Raw genomic sequence first — 17,141 nt, 5'->3', positions numbered from 1 at the left:
TCTCCTGGGACTCCATAGCATCATAAGCTGCTTCTTTCTTCTGGAACTTAATTTGTGACAATAACAGTACAAAGGAGGCAGGAAAGAAATAGACCTGTATAGGAGCAAATGTTTTGTATACTATTGGAATTAAGTTACTAATCAAAACATTGTTATAAACTAAGGTTTAAATTTTGATTTCTAAGGCAGCAACTAAAAAGTGTCAAACAAATAAAAATGGTAGGAGAAATGATGAGGGAGTTAAAATTATATGTAGCATGAAAGAAGGTGGTAGTGAAGGAATAGAGGGGGAAAAAGGCATAAAACACAGAAAACAAAATAGAATGACACGTATCTCCTGTCTTATCAGTAACTATACGAAATGTGTTGTGCACTCAAAACGGCAAAGATTGACCAAACAGATTTTAAAAAGTGATCCATCTGCATGTTGCCTACGTGAGACAATTTATTCGGTGGGGCTGGGAATAGAACCCAGGGCTTCACACATGCTAGGCAAGTTCTCTACCACTCAGCTATATCCTTAGCCCTGAGATAAACTTTAAATTCAAAGACACAAATAAGTGATAATGAAATAATGGAAAACGATGCGCCAGGCTCAATGGCTGTACTAGTGACAGTCAAGGTAGATTTTAAGACAAAAAAATGTTACTAGAGACAAAGTGTATTTTATAATAATAAATGGGTAATCTGTCAAGAAGATATGACATTTATATATGTCCCTAGCAACAGAGCAACAGAAAACATGAAGGTATTGACAGAACTAAAAGGAGAAATAGACAGTTCAATAATAAGAGTTTGAGACTCTTGAATCCCAGTTTTTTAACCTCTCTTGCTTCTGGGTCCTCACATGCCGAATGAGGATATCTTACCTCCTTGGGTGGATGGGATACATAAAAGGGCACTTTATGTTTGACAGGTGGTGAGATTTATTCAGTGTTATCTTGGTCCCCATCTTACAGGAGAGGAAATCAAGATGTAGGTCCACAACATCAATTGTCCAAGGTTTCAAAGCCAGTAAGTGGCAGAGCCAGGATTCAGAGCTACACCTGTCGACTCCCAAATCCTTGACTGCTATATTCTGTCTGCCTGGAATCATTGGTCTGTTTTTAGACAGCTGAGTCTGAGACGTTGGTCCTCCCACATGGTCCTGGGCACACAGACATGGAAACAGTACTACCTCTGCCGGTCTGAGCTGGAGTTCCGAGTGGAGACTGGGCGGCCAGAGAAGGACTATATCTGCAAAGCAATTGCTGGGCACACAGGTATGAGCTGTAGAATGTAGTAGATATTGCATTCCTACTGCTTACCTTTCCTTGGTCAAGTCTTTGTTTTGTGCAGAGGATTAAACTCAGGAATGCTTAACCACTGAACCACATCCCCAGCTCTCTTTAATTTTGAGACAGCATCTTGCTAAGTTGCTTAGGGCCTCACTAAGTTGCTGAGGCTTTTCTTGAACTCGACTCCTTCTGCCTCACCCTCCCAAGTTGCTAGAATTTCAGGTGTGCACCACCATGTCCTGCCCTGGGCAAGTCTTATGGGATTTGGCATTTCAGTGAGTGACTTGGAAAGTGCCACTTGATAAGTACGTATCTTTTTGGGTTCTATGTCATTTGTGTTATGTCCACAGTAACCCTGTGAGGAAAAGAATCATCACATGTATTTCAGAGTAGAGAGAAACAAAAACTAATGGACAAGGGAGTAGTTCAAGATCGAATGACTGGTGGGCGACGGTCAGTTCCTTGAGTAGGACCCGCTTACAACTATACAGAGCTAGTTCTTTTCTGTTTTATTGACCCCTGAGTGAGTGCCCATTGTGTTCCTGAGAGAGAAATGGCTTTCCCGCCAGCCCTTTTCACTGAATGTTCAGATCCCAGGCCATCTCTCTGTTCTCTTACAGGAGAGATAGATAAAGTGGCTTATGTCTCAACCAGTGAGTACCGGTTTGACAAAAAGGAGAAGTCTGTGGTTTGCACTGTGTCCTCAGACTGTACTGTCCGTGCCTGGGACTTGCATGAGGTAAGCTAGTCCCTCGGAAGGGAAGGCAGGGAAGAAGTTGAACCCTTGGTTTTTGTGTTTCTTTGGACTTTATAAGGTCCTTTGTCTTTATGATCTTACTTAATTATTTTGCATAACTTTTTTTTTTTTTTGTACTGGGAATTGAACCCAGGAGTGCTGTACTATTGAACTACATCCCTAGTCTTTTTTATTTATTTATTTATTTTGTGGTGCTGGGGATTTGAACCCAGGGCCTTATGCTTGTGAGGCAAGCACTCTACCAACTGAGCTATATCCCCAGCCCTATTTTTTGTTTTGAGACAGGGTCTCCCTAAGTTGTTGAGACTGGCTTCAAAAAAAATCTTTTTTAAATATATTTTTTAGTTGTAGGTGGACACAATAACTTCACTTCATTTTTATGTAGTACTGAGGATCAAACCCAGCATCCCACATGCTCTAGGGGAGTGCTCTACCAGTGAGCCACAAGCCCAGGCCCTGGCCTCAAATTTGACATCCTCCTGCCTCAGCCTCCTGAGTCACTGGGAGTGGAGCCCCCCTTTGCTGATGAGAAATATGAGCTTGTGTTTGCCTTAGTCACTATACCAGGTTATACTTGTAACAAGTATAGGGTGAAGTGTGTTTGAAATTTGAGTTTGACTTACCTCATATGACACATTTTTGCTTTCTTGGGGTTTTGTCTCAGGGAGATGGACTTTACCAACAGTACTTGGGATGGGACTGAAGGAAGGAATATATCTCTGAATTGTGAACCACATTGTATCCTACAAATCAGGAGTTCTACCAAGGGCCACACATAGATAGAACACAAGCTCCTGTAATGGATTTTTTAAATGGAAATTATAGATTATTTCACATTTTTGAATACTCTGTGTAAGCCAAAGCATCTTTAGCACCTTGCCTTATTTTTGTGTTGCGGATTAAACCTTCCAGGTTCTGGTAAGTGTTCTACCACTGAGGTACATACCCAGCCCTAGTGCCTTACTTTGTTAAGCACTCTCGGTAAGTGGGTGCTCATCTCTCCCTATTCAACAGGTTTGCTGGAAGTGGACTTTATCTCTAAGAAGTGATAGGCTCCTTCCAGGTGAACTTCATATATAAGAGGGCCACCACAGATGAGAGGAGGGACCACTGACCAGGGCTAACCAGCACCTCAGGAGATCTAGCAGAGCTGAGGGCCTAGCTCCACCCTGACTCCCTATGTTTCTGACAGAAACCTGCCAGTGAACTGTGACATGTGGCCGCATCCAGACTTGGTAGCAGGAAGACTTGAGGGCTACAGCCTTCCATAGTTGCCAAACAAAAAGATCTTCATTTGAGTAGAGAGTGCTTTGATGCAGGGACTAGCAAGCTTTTTCTCTACAGAGCTAGCAGTGAAAATTTTAGGCTTTGCAGGTCAAATAGTTGCTGTCACATCTACTAAACTCTGCTGGTGGGACACAAAAGCAGCCATAGACAATACGTAAGCAAATGAGAGTGACTGTCCTCCTTTAGATCACATGAGCCTGTCAGTTCAAAACCATCCTGGACAATGTAACAAGACTCTGATTTCAAAATATGAAATTTCCCCAGTCATTCTTTGATTTGCAAGCTTCAGAATTTTGAGTTCTTTTTCTGTAATCTGAAAAAAAGGAAAACAATACTGTAAGAATAAAACGTTGCTGAAAGATTGAATTCACTATTGAACCTTCTGTCTCTCTTATGGTTTTTACCAGCCTTTGCTAGAAAATGACCATTCCTTCTAAATTTTTAAATGTGTTACCCTAAAACTGTTCCTTGTTGCCTATGATTTTCTCATCTTTCTGGTTGTGGTCTGGTCCTTTCTCATTTCTACTGGTGTGTCTGTGTTTTTATAAATCCTGTGGGATTCAGTTTGCCAGTAATCCATTTAAAACTTTTTGAATCTATAGTTATGAAAAATTGTTTTCATTTTAAATTTACTGAGAAGTATGTGTATATTTATGGGATAAAATATAATTTTAAAATTTGACAGTGTATCTATCTGTGGAGTGTATACAGTAATAGAGTACATGCTGACAGTGTGTAGTGATTAAATCAGGGTGATTAGCATTTCAGTCTCCTCAAACTTTTTTTTTTTTGGTGTTGGGAACCTCCTGACTAGTTTTTGTAAATTATTTCATAAATTGTACGCTGTAGTCACCCTATTGTGCTATAGAACTCTAGGACTATTCCTACTGTATTAACCTTACATTGGTAACCCGTCATTAACATCTCTCTCCTCTTGCCCTTCCTAGTCTCTGGTGACCACTGTCACACTCTCTTTTATGTGGTGGACTTTTTTAGCTTCCATGAATGAGTGAGAACAAGTAATATTTGTCTTTCTGTGCCTTGCTTATTTCACTTAACCCAGGTCAATCCAGATTGCCACAAATGACAGGAGTTCATTCTTTTTATGGCTAAATAATATTCCATTTGTATACACATACCACATTTTAATTCATTCATCCATCAACGGATACCTTGGTTGATTGCCTATCACAGGTATTATGAACGGTACTGTAATAATCAAAGAAGTGCAGGTATCTCTGAAATAATGATTTCATTTCCTTTATATATGTACACAGTAATGATGTTGCTGGATCTCTTTCTAGTTTTTTTTTTAATTTTTTGGAGGCACCCTCCATACTGTTTTTCAAAGTGGCCATACTAATTTACTTTCCTAATTTACAGTGTGTGAGAGTTGCCCTTTCTCCACATTGTCATCAGCATTTGTTATTTTTTGCTTTTTTGTTTAGTTGCTACTTGGACTAGGGTGAGATGATATCTTATTGTGATTTTTGTTTGTTTGGGTACTGTGGATTGAACCCAGGGTTGCTTTGCCATGAGCTACATCCCAGCTTTGCAGGTCAAATAGTTGCAAGGTCTTGCTTAAGACTTTGCCTGCTAAGTTGATGAGGCTGTCCTTGAACTTGCTGGCCTCCTGCCTCAGCTCCTCAAATCACTTGGGTTACAGGCATATGCTATTGTGCGTGGCTCAATGTGTTTTTAATTTCTCTTTCCCTCGTGATTGGTGATATTGAACTTATTTTCAGAAACTTATGGTCATTTGTGTGTCTGTTTTTCTTTTATTACTTCATTGTAGTGTACATAATAGTTGGGTTCATTTTGACAAAATCATACATGCATGGAATTTTTTTTTTTTTTCTGTTTAGCAAGAACCATTTTATTTTGCTATTCCATAAAATTAGCATTAAAAAGTTCAATAATACATGAGTATGGCTTTACCACTTTATTTTTGAAATCACAGGCAATTCAAAGTGACCGTCACTGAGGCTTCTGTTAAAAAAAAAAAAAATCTTCCAACAGAACTGCCCCAGTTTTAGGATTAAACAATATTGCACTTTTAAGATGAACTTTCAGGATCCTCTTCAAAGAGGGAAAGTATTGCTTCATCTGTTTTTCTTAGACTAAAAGCATATTGCAGAAAACTCTAAAAATCAACTGCAGGGTACAGTAACATAGTCAAGTACCTGCCTACTTTAGAATCCTAGAGGACATTTCAATATAAGAAATTATTTAGCCCATAATTTAGCCCATAATTAGTATAAAGTGTATATACAGTATTCTTTTCAGTCCAATATGCAAAGGTTTCCAGATACAGTCTTGTTCTCTAATACTGCTCCAGGTGGGATGTCAATTCTGTCACCATGGTTTGCAATGATGGTAACTGTTCCCTTTAATGAAACATTTTTGCCAAATGTCACATCCCCTGAAACTGTGAGGTGATCCAATTCAAGCATATCTGGTATACTTTCAAATCTTCTTAGATAATCTTGAACCTTTGTAAAAGAACTGCCTAATTTAACCAAGGGCACTGTAGGAAACTCCCGCTTTTCACTCATTGTCAAAGATCCTGCATTAAGGCTATAGAGGTTTGACATCACAAGCAAGAGATCTGATGTGGTTTTGACAGGCAGAAAAAGGCTCCTTGGAACATTAATACCTAAAGAATTCTCAAAACTTTTAATTGCAGCCCCTACTGCAGTTTCTAACTGAATGACATTCAGGCCTCCATCCAAAGTCTTTGGATTCACAATGATTTCCATGTCAATGGCATTCTGTTCCTGCAGTCTTTTAACTGCTGCAAGAGAAATCCATAGGTTGTTTGTGTTGAATATTTTAAATTTTGATACAGACTTGAATTCATCCACGTGTGCTTTTGGCACTTGAGGGATTTCCACCAATCTCAGTTTGCCTTCATGCTGAGTGAGTGTCCCACCCTTCACATCCGCATGTGTTTTGTTTGTGACTTCCATAACGAAATCACAGCGTTTTCCATTGGGTGGGTTCATTAGATGATTAAGAATATAAAGATCCACTGTGGCACCCAGATTATCTATGTTAGACACAAAAATATACTCTTTGCCTTCTCCTGTAAATGAATTGAGCAAACCAGAGTTGTAGAAACTGGCATAGATATCACCATGACCTGGAGGGTACCAAGCTTCTGTATTTTCCCCTGAGTAAGATACATCCTTTGCTACAGGAAGTAAAGATTCTTTATTAATCCTCGGGTACCTGCTTTGATTGAAAGTGTAGATTTTCACACGACAATGATTGTACTTTTGTAGTATTTTTTTTGTATCTTCATCCGTATTAAAAGAATTCATTAAAACAAGAGGAACATCAGTGTTGTAGGTTTTGTTCAAGTGTTCAATTTGCTGAACAGTCAGAGCCAAAAAGGTATTCTCATTCCTCACACCAATCAGACTTTTAGGGCCTTTGCACCCCATGCTGGTTCCCAAACCACCATTGAGTTTCACCACCACCAGCTTGTTCAACACAGAAGATATGTTATCAGGCAAGCCCCTGGCCTTTATCTTTTCATAGGGTTGAATCGAATCTTCTGGCGGTCTCTGAATTTTCCCCCAATCCACAGAAGGTCCCTTTTCTTGTAAAAATCTGTGAAACAGCTTCCGAAATCCATCAAGGTCTTTTTTAGTATGCTCAAACTCATGTGAGGGTGCTGTGGTAAGTATTTTTTCTAATTCCTTTTTCACAGATAATTCTAGCTCTTGTCGAATGACTTCTTGGAACTGAGAGGCACCATCTTGAGACATTGCTTTGCTAAGATCTACAGAGCAGACCGACAGACACATGCATGGAATTTGATTTACTCCATTTCAGTCCCAATTTGTCTTTTCTAGAAATGTTTGTTCAGATATTTGCCCATTAAAAAAAATCAAATTATTTGTTCTTTTGCTGTTGAGTTCCTTATATATTCTGGATTAATATCTCATTGAAGGAATAGTTTACAGATATTTTCTCCCATTCTGCCTGCGTGTTGTCACTTTTGTTGATTGTTTTCTTTGTTGTGCTGAAGCTTCCTAGTTTGATAGAAGCCCATTTGCCTGGTTTTGCTTTTGTTGCCTTTGCTTTTGAGCATTATGCAAAAAATCTTTGTCTGTATTAATGTTTTGAAGTGTTTCCTCCTGTTTTCTTATAGTAGTTTCATTGTTTTAGGTCTTACATATAAGTCTTTGATCCATTTTGAGTTGATTTTTGAGAGGTACACATTTAATTTTGTTCTCTTTTCCCAGTTTCCCAACACCATTTGATGAGACATTTTCTCCAGTTTCTTGCCATCTTTGTTAAAAATGAATCGGTGTAAATAAATAAATCGTATGATTTTCTGAATTTTCTGTTGTGTTCAGTTGATGTGCATGCTGCCTTGCTTACTATAGTAAGGTAGCTGAGACATGTTTTGAAGTGACATTGTTTTGCTTCTAGATTCTAGATCTGTTTTGCTCAGGATTACTTTATTTAGTCATGGTCTTACTGATTCTATGTAAATCTAACGTGTTTTTTTTTTTCCTTCTGTTTCTGTGAAGAATATCATTGATGTTTTGATGGGAATTACATTGAATTTATAAATCACTTTGGGTAGTTTAGACATATTATATTCTTCCAGTCTGTGAACATGGGATGTCTTTGTTTTTTTGTGTGTGTCTTATTCAATTTCTTTCAATAGTATTTTATAATTTTTATTGTAGAGACCTTTCACTTTCTTGGTTAAATTTATTCCAACATAGATCCAGCATAGATATTATTTTTTTGTAATGAGACTGCTTGATTGCTTGCTTTTTTTTTTTTTTTTTTTTAGTACTTTTACTTTCTGCTATGAAAAACAATTCTACTTATTACAGTCTGGATCATACCATTTGAATAATTATTCACTATATATATATATATATATATATATATATATATATGATCATTTCAGGAAGAGGGAACAAAGCCTTCTGCTTTGTCAATTTATCTGCTACCCAAATGTTCAAATTTGTAATTAATTAGGAGAGAATGTGAAGAAAATACATTTCAAAGATAAATCTAGTCATCGAGTAGTTCAGTGTGCCTTATAATTTTCCCATTTCTGTAGCAACTGCCAAATTCACGGCTGCCTACAAATTTGGGAATGGAAGAAATCATAGAAGAGGATTCAAAAAAAAACTGTCAGTAAGCTAAAAAGAATGTCTGACATTTCAGATTCATTGTATCAAAAATCTTATGTAGTACTCTTGGACTTCTATAAAACTCTTGGAGTGTTGAAAGGCATTGGACTTCTCAAAATTTGTTGCATTTCTTCCATTTCCTGAGTGACCTAGAGGAGAGAGAACACAGATGATCCTGCCTTTATCTGCCTTACAGTACTTGAGTTCAAAATCAGTCTTGTGTCTGAAAGGACAAACCCCAAATGAATGGAATTGCTTTCTTGATTTCTTTTTCAACAAGTTCATTATTGGTGTATAAAAATGCTTCGTTGTAGCTGAGCATGGTGGCACATACCTGTAATCCTAGCGGCTCAGGAGGCTGAAGCAGGAGAATCCTGAGTTCAAAGCCAACCTCAGCAAAAGTGAGGCACTAAGTGACTCAGTGAGACCCTGTCCCTAAATAAAATACAAAATAGGGTTGGGGATGTGGCTGTGTTTGAGTCCTGAGTTCAGTCCCTAGTACCCTCCCAAAAAAAGAAAAAAAAATGCTTTGTTGTATGTTAGTTTTGTATCCTGCCTATTCACTGAATTTGCCTATCCATTCTTTTTTTGGTGGTGGAGGGGTCCACCACCAAAGGTTTTTTCTGTGTATAAAATCATGTCATCCTTGTCTTGTTTAGATGTTAGAGGAAACACTTTCAGCTTTTGCCTCTTCAGTGTAATGTTGGCTGTGGGTTTGTTATATATAGCTTTTATTGTGTTGGAGTTATGTTCCTTCTCTGCCTAATTTGTTGAGCATTTTTATCATAAAGGGATGTTAAACACTATCTTGTGCTTTTTCTCATCAACTGAGATGATCGTAAAGGCTTTGGTTCTTCATCCTGTTGATGTGATATATCATCATCTTATCTCTTATTTACTTGTATATATTGAACCATTCTTGCATCCCTGGGATAAATCCCACTTGATCATGGTGTAAATCTTTTGTTGTTGTTGCTGGAAATCAAACTCAGGGCCTCACACACGGTGAGCAAGTGTTCTACCACTGAACTCTATCCCCAGCCCAAAGTCTTTTTTTTGATGCGGGGATCTCACTGTTTTCCAGGCTAGCCTTGAACTCATGATACTCCTGCCTCAGCCTCCTTAATAATGGGGATCACAGGTACACCTCACCGCGCATGCTTTTGATGTGTATGGGGCGCCATTCATGGCTAGCAAATAAAACCAGGCTTAGTTGAGCTATCAGACACAGAAATCTGGCTCTCAGGAACTGACAGTCACGAGAGATTGTTCCAGATTGCCTGGAGTATGTGGTTTCCATGCAGTGGCTTATCAACAGAATCTGCATGCCCTAGAAGTGCCAAATGACCTGCTGGAGCAAAAGGGCTTGCTTACTTCTACTCCATCCTGTTTGTCACAGAAGAAGCTCCTCCTGGTCCCCTTTTACCTGTATCACTATAAATAAAGGAAAGCTGGGCTCCTCCATTTGGTTAGAGCCAGACCCTTTAGCTCAGCCCATCACACCCTGATTCAAAAGATAATCGTCTCCTGTGGGTTCTTCCCCCCCCTTTTTTTTTGTATTAAATAAATTTCTTACTGATTAATTTATAGCCAGTCCATCCCTCTGACAGGAACCCTTTCCCTCGCCCTTGTGGGACATGTGGTGAGAGATGTGCTCTTGGATTTGGTTTGCTCGTATTTTGTTGAGAATTTTTGCATCTGTGTTCATCAGAATGGTTTGTAGTTTTCTGTGTGTGTGTGTGTGTGTGTGTGTGTGTGTGTGAGAGAGAGATTGTCTGCTTTTGGAGACAGGGCCTTGTAGGTCATATTTGACACGGTTCCCTCCTTTTTAGTTATTTGGAATAGTTTGAGGAGAGTTGAGATAATTCTTTACATGTCTGGTAGAATTCAGCAGTGAAGCCATCAGATCCTACGGTTTTCTTTGATGGGAGACTTGCAGTTAATGCTTTAGTCTCATGACTTATTACGGATCTATTTGGATTTTTTATTATTTCTTCTTCTTTTTTTTTAATATATATTTTTACATGTTGATGGACCTTTATTTTATTCATTTATTTATATGTGGTGCTGAGAATCGAACCCAGTGCCTCACACATGCTAGGCAAGTGCTGTACTACTGAGCCACAACCCCAGCCCTGAAAATATGGTTTTGTTGCTTGCTTTTTAATTGAATCTTGGTAGCTTGTATGTGTCCAGGAACTTAGCCATTTCTTCTTGGTGTTTCAATTTGTTAGTGTATAATTATTCATGATAGATTCTTAGGATCACTTGTATTTCTTTTTTCTTTTTATTACTATTATTATTTTTATTTGTTGTTATGACAGTAGAGTGTATTTTGACATATTTATACATCATTTTTTTTTTTTTTTTTTTTCAGTGCTGGGGATCGAATCCAGGGCCTTGTGCTTGCAAGGCAAGCACTCTACCTACTGAGCTATCTCCCCAGCCCTTGACATATTTATACATACATAGAGTACAACCCATTCCAATTAGGATCCCATTTTTGTGGCTCTACATAATGTGGAGTTCATACTACACTGGTGTGTATTCATTTGTGAGTGAAGGAAAGTTATGTGCAATTCATTTTGCTCACTTTCCTATTTCCTTTCCCTTCCCTTCATTCCCCTTTATCTAATCCAGTGAACTTCTGTTCTTTCCCTCCCCATCCTTCCTTGTTGTGGGTTAACATCCACGTAGCAGAGAATATTTGGCTTATTTCACTTAGTATGATAGTCTCCAGATCCATCCAGTTACCAGAAAAATGCCATAATTTCATTCTTTTTTATGATTGCTTGTGTTTCTGTGGTATTAGTTGTAACATCTTTTATCTCTAATTTTACTTATTTGAGTTTTCTTCTTTTTAGCTAGCTAAGGACATCAATTTTATCTTCAAAAAACCAACTTTTCATTTTGTTGCTCTTTTTCTTTTTAAGTCTTTATTTTGAGCCAGGTGTGGTGGCCCATTCCTACCTCAGTGATTTGGGAAGCTGAGGCAGGAGGATTACATGTTCAAGGCCAGCCTCAGCAATTTAGCAAGGCCCTAAGCAACTTAGTAAGACCCCACTCAAAATAAAAAATGAAAAGTGCTGGGGAGGTAGCTCAGTGGTAGAGCAACCCTAGGGGGGAGAAAAAAAAAAAAGATTTTGTTCATTTTTGCTCTCATTGTCAGTATTTCTTTCCTTCTACTAATTTTGGGTTAGGCTTTTCCTCACTATTCTAGGACCTTGAAGTGCATCATTAGGTTATTTGAAATCTTTCTAGTTTTTTTGATGTAGGCACTTTAAACTTATTTCTTAGTACTTATATTGCTGTATTCACATATTTCAATGTGTTGTATTTTCATTTATCTCAAGAAAAATTTTTATTTTCCTTTTAATTTCTTCTGTTCAAGACCCATGTATTTGTATATTTTCCACTGCTGTTGTTAATTTCTAGTTTTGTTTCATTGTGGTCAGAGAAGATGTGTGATACAATTTCATTATTATATTTATTGAGGCTTGACTTGTAGCCTGCTCTTGGGTCTGTTCTGGAGAGTGAACCATGTGCTGATGAGAATGTATTCTTCAGCCACAGGCTGAAATGTTTTGTAAGTGTCCCTTAGGTTCATTAACTCTGTAGTATATATATAGTTCAACTCTGTTGTGACTTTTGTTGATTATCTGCCTGATGACATGTTCATTAATGAAAATGGAGTATTGTAGCTCTCAAATATTGTTTTAGAGTTTCTTCCTTTAGATCTAATAATTAGGTGGTCTGGTATTGGGTTTGTATATATTTTCATTTTTATATCCTCTGGTGAATTGATCCTTTGGTTGATACATAATGACTGTCTCTTTTTATAGTTTTTGACTTAAAAGTTTCTTTTATTTGATGTGAGAATAGTACCTACTTGCTTTTAGTTTCCACGTGTGTGGAGTTTCTTCTTCCATCCCTTCACTTTTGGTCTACATGTCTTTACTGGTGGAGTGAATTCTAGGAAGCTACTGTTGGGTCTTACTTCCTTTTTTAATTCATTCAGTCATCCTGTATCTTATTGGAAAAGTTAGTCCTTTTACATTTCAAGGTTATTGACAAGTTGTATTTTATTGTTTTCTGATTGTTTTATATACTCTTTCTTCCTTTCTGCTTCTCTCTGATTTATTATTGTGGCTTGGTGGTTTCTGTTGTGATAAAGTTTGATTCTTTTTTTCTTTTGTGTGTGTCTGTTTTACGAGTGAGAGTTCCTTCATTCTTTTCTTTTGTCGTCGTGGGGTTTTAAAACTGGGTAGCCGTAGGACTTGAAGTGAGAAAATACACGTGAAAGGTCTTTGTCAACTGGGAGAGCAGCTGCATGCAGCCCCTGTTGCGGGGCAGGTGTCCGTGTGGCCTCGGGCCTCCTTGTCTGGTCTGCACCTTATTTTTCCTGTGAGCGCTGGGTAACACGGGAAGTGCCTCAGAGCATCATGCCATTGTGAAGCTCCCCTCCTGTGTTCCTAGTGGATGCTACCCAGCCTTCGGGAGGTCTTAGTGTTCCAGCATGGTCCTGCTCTTTCTCCATCGAGGACATGCCTGTCTTTTTACTGCTCCCTAACAGTGCTGTAAGGCGCAGTCACATCCTTTTCATCTCTGTGCCCATGTGTACTGTGAAGCACAGGCCGATGTATGCTGGTTGAGTGCATGAAAACAATAATGATTTATGAAATAAATGGATCCCTATGTCAGTTGTTATATTAATTTTGTTGTTGCCAGGGCACGGAGATCTGGTCCAGTCCTCTGCAGCCTGCTCCTCTCGTGAATTTGGTGACCTATCCTCAGCTGCAGCTGGTTGCTACTGTGGACAAGCAAGGATTGATCAAAGTGTGGAAAGCAGAGACTGGGTGGGAGTGGGCCTCCTTCTGCTTACCTACGTCCTGTTCTGCAATGGAGAACTTTGACCATCCAGAGGGCTCTTTTCTGCTGGTGAGTGACCTGGCTTTCAGGAGTATCTGCAGGGCCCAGCCACCTCCCAAGATCTGGATACTGACATCATGGCCACTGTGAGTGGTGGAGTCTTGAGCCAGACCCTCTCCATGGCAGACCTACTTGGTAATATCAGTGAGCTGAAAAAGGAGTGAATAGTTTGTAGATGAAGATTAAGGAGATGTCAGAAGTGAAAGTGGTGAGCCTTTCATTTGGGACTATTTTTGCTGTGGAACCTTTAGTCTAGGCAGCCAAGAGGCTAAGCAGACCTTTGACAGCCTAGGGACAAACACTGGAGTGCAGGGCCACCATGCATGGACCCTGTGAACCCTCATGAATTAGGTAGGACTAGTGGTTACAGTCTAAAGGTAAGGGGAGTTTAGCACTCTGGTTACTCATTCGGAGTATATGAAAATAATTTCTGGATAATGTTAACAGTATCCTATAGCTCACATCATTTCTGTTTCCAAATACAATGTTCAGTATATACTTAAAACTAGGCACATGAAGAGATGAGGTCATGTGAGCTAGAACTGGCAGTAGAAACAGCAGACGATAAAAAGTGAGTCACACGGCTTCAGACATCCATAATTGCTATGTTCAGGGAGATAAATTTTAATAGAGAACTTAAAGATGTAAAAAATAAAATAACAGGTTTAGAAAAGAACCAAGTGAAAATTCTAGAAGAATTCATTAACAAAGATTAAGAACCCAGTGGTTGCTCAGCATGGTGGTACATGCTAAGCAGCTCTGGAGGCTGAGGCAGGAGGATCGAGAGTTCAGAGCAAGGCGCTGAGCAACTCAGTGAGATCCTGTATCTAAATAAAATAGAAAATAGGGCTGGAGATGTGGCTCAGTGCTTGAGTGCCACTGAGTTCAATCTCCAGTACCCCCTGTCCCCGCCTCCCCCCCCCAAAAAAAAAAAAAAAAAAAAAAAAACAACCGCAGTGATTGGATTTAATAGCAGGGGTCACAAAATAATTGGAGGGAGCTTCCGGACTGTTCTATTTCTGTTTTGTCAGAAGTTATTGAGGTTTTGTGCAATTTTCTACATGTGTGTTATAATCAGTTGCGAATATAAAAGAATTGAACTGGAAGAGAAATCAAAAGAAGTCAGATTGAAAGGGATAGAAAGAATGGGAAAGAGAAATACACCATACTTCTCAGATTTTAATGGGAATGTGAATCACTTTGAGATCTTGTTTAAATAGATTCTGATTCACAGGGAGTGCTTGAGATTCTGACTTTACTAAGATCCTAGCTAATACTGATGCTGCTGTCTGTAGGCCAAACGTTCCACAAGACCATAAATGATACACAAAAAATGTTTAATTGGTATCCTAAGAGTAGAGGAGGAGGTGAATGAGGAAGGAGAAATTTTTGAAGAGGCAATAGTAGATACTTTGCCAAAATAGACTAGGATGTTAATCTATGGAATCAAGAGGGCCTATAGCCCTGAGCAGAGTAAATAAAAATATATCTGTATATGGACCTGACACAGTGAATTCAGATAATTGAGGACTATGAAAAATCTTAATAGCAGCCAGAGGAAATAAAACAACCTTCAAACTGACATCTTTCCCTCTTTGCAGTGGTGGGGATCAAACTCAGGGCTTCGTGTATGCTGGGCAGGTGTTCTACCACCGAGCCACACCCTAGCCCTAGACTGACTTCTTAATAGCAGCAGTGGAAACTGGGTGACAGTGGAATGATACCTTGACAGGTGTAACTCAACTGAGAATTCTATAACTAGAAAAAAGTGTCTTTTAAAACGGAAGGTAAGGATTGTGTGTATCGCTCAGTGGTGGAACACTTGAATTGTCCAGGGAGACTAAATTCACCAATTAACAGTAAACTTATGTAAGATCAGGTGCATATTATAAATCTCTAGTGTAACTCTGCAAAGAGTAGTGGAAAGCCATATTGCCTCTCAATTGTGAGAGCAAGTCGAAAGTGTCTGGCAGCTGCCCTGTCAGGGCAGAATCAATCTCAGCCTAGGTTTTGGTTTGGATGGCAAGACTGAGGATTCCATGGGGCAGGCTCTTAGGAGGCAGGTCAGAAAGTGGTTTAGGAAAGCCAGAGAAGAATGACTGAGTTGGGCTTTTCTTGTGGCTGGCATGGGCCAGAGGGTGTTGTGCTGGGGCCAGGTTTATGTGGTCTGAACTTGATGCCAGTGCCATCAGCTTGCCCTGATACAGAATGGAAGGGGAAGAGAGGGAAGTGATGCTTAAAAACTGTCAACCACCAGACATCAAAAGTGGAGTCAGACCACTTAATACAGTTCACCCCAGTGTTAGAGGACTGAAATGCACATGGGTTTTGTGTAATCGATTTTGAGCTTATATAGATAGAACATTGTGGGGCCCTCAGAGGCCTGCATTCTGAGGCTGGTAATAAAATGAAAGTTCTGTTGAAGGACTTCTTCAAGAGCCCAGTGCTGTGTATTCTGAGAAGTGAAGTGCTTTTTTTGTCTCTCAATAATGTCTGAATATATGAAGCGGGTGAGGGATGTCTTGGTGAAGCTTTGTCTTATGACTTGAGTATGTTTCAGACACATGTGCAGCCTTGATTTATATTTTGGGTATCTGGGAGGTAAGAGAATTCCAAAGGTCTTTATGCTCAAGAGGGATCCTTGGATCAGGAATTGTTTCTACCTTTGACCACACTGCCAGACCTTAGGCGATGGTCTAGCACCTGTAAATATGTGCAGGAGGGGCTCACTGTTGACAGGGCATCTGGCTAAGGTAATGCTTGAGGTTTCCCCAACTATGCTGACTTCTGGGCCCCCACCTTCCTCATCTCAACTGGACATTTCAGTGTATCAGTCATAGCCCAGTTGTGCTAGGGCAATGAGGAAACTGCCAAGAGACCAAAGAAAACACCTGGATTTGGGATGTTGAGATGTAAGGTTTACTGAGAAAAGCTTACAGGGAAGAGCCAGTGATGACAAGCTGTACAGGTGCTTCATCAGAAAGTCCAGTGGTGACAGGCTGGACAGCTGCACTTCCATTTCACATAGTGACTGTGCTTCCCCAGAAAATTGCACCTACATTCTCCCACCATGCTTTGTTCAGCGACAGCCAGCTGGTTTGAGCAGTTCCCATTCAACAGCACTCAGATCCATGCCAGTTACTGCCAGGACGGGGTAGAGAACTGGGCTACAGAAGTAGGTACAGCATTAGGTTGCTTTGTCCTCACTCCCTTCGGCATCTCAGTGAGCATGTATGCAGGAAGCAGTTCTTACGGTGACCCCAGTCTGCCCTGTCTGATACACGTGAATGGAGGAGAGTCAGTGTCCTCTGAGATCGTATTTACCTGGACACTTTGGTCCAGGCTTGCTCTTATTGTCCCCCTAACTTGGCTAAGTTCCTGGGTAAGGGCATTTTAGAAAAATGGTGTTTTACTGTTTGTCTTTAAGAATGATGAATTCAGTTAAGGGATGAACTGCAGCAACTCTCCAGTGAGGTTGTCACATGCAGTGGTGGCAGTGCCATCTGAAAAGTATGTGGATACACTTCATGGGTTGCTCAGGAGCCTCTCAGGGAGTTGGTGGTCCTAGAGACGGGTGGCCTCCAAGACCACTGCATATAGGGAGTGACTGAGCACAAAGAGAAGCTGCATCCTCCTACAAAGGACTCTGTATGACTCAGGTCTGACCTTGTCCTGAAGACGTCATGTATGTTCTTGGCAGGAAGGCTTCTGTGGGTGCTGCTTCTA

The 17,141-nt window shown here is 39.8% G+C and overlaps 1 protein-coding gene across 3 annotated transcripts in view; it reads left to right on the top strand.

The window, feature by feature from the left end:
- LOC306643145 (F-box/WD repeat-containing protein 12-like) overlaps window positions 1-17,141 on the top strand; it is a 37,237-nt gene that overhangs the window by 6,212 nt on the left and 13,884 nt on the right. For all 3 annotated transcript variants that reach the window (XM_079109067.1, XM_079109068.1, XM_079109069.1), the window contains exons 3-5: window positions 1,111-1,262; window positions 1,898-2,016; window positions 13,215-13,424. In XM_079109067.1, the coding sequence (XP_078965193.1) occupies window positions 1,111-1,262; window positions 1,898-2,016; window positions 13,215-13,424 (481 nt within the window). The remainder of the gene's footprint in view (window positions 1-1,110; window positions 1,263-1,897; window positions 2,017-13,214; window positions 13,425-17,141) is intronic.

Source organism: Sciurus vulgaris (assembly GCF_902686455.1).
Source record: "Sciurus vulgaris genome assembly, chromosome: 13".
Classification (NCBI taxonomy): domain Eukaryota; kingdom Metazoa; phylum Chordata; class Mammalia; order Rodentia; family Sciuridae; genus Sciurus; species Sciurus vulgaris.
The sequence above is the reverse complement of the archived record's forward strand: the minus strand, read 5'-3'. Positions and strand labels throughout refer to the sequence as shown.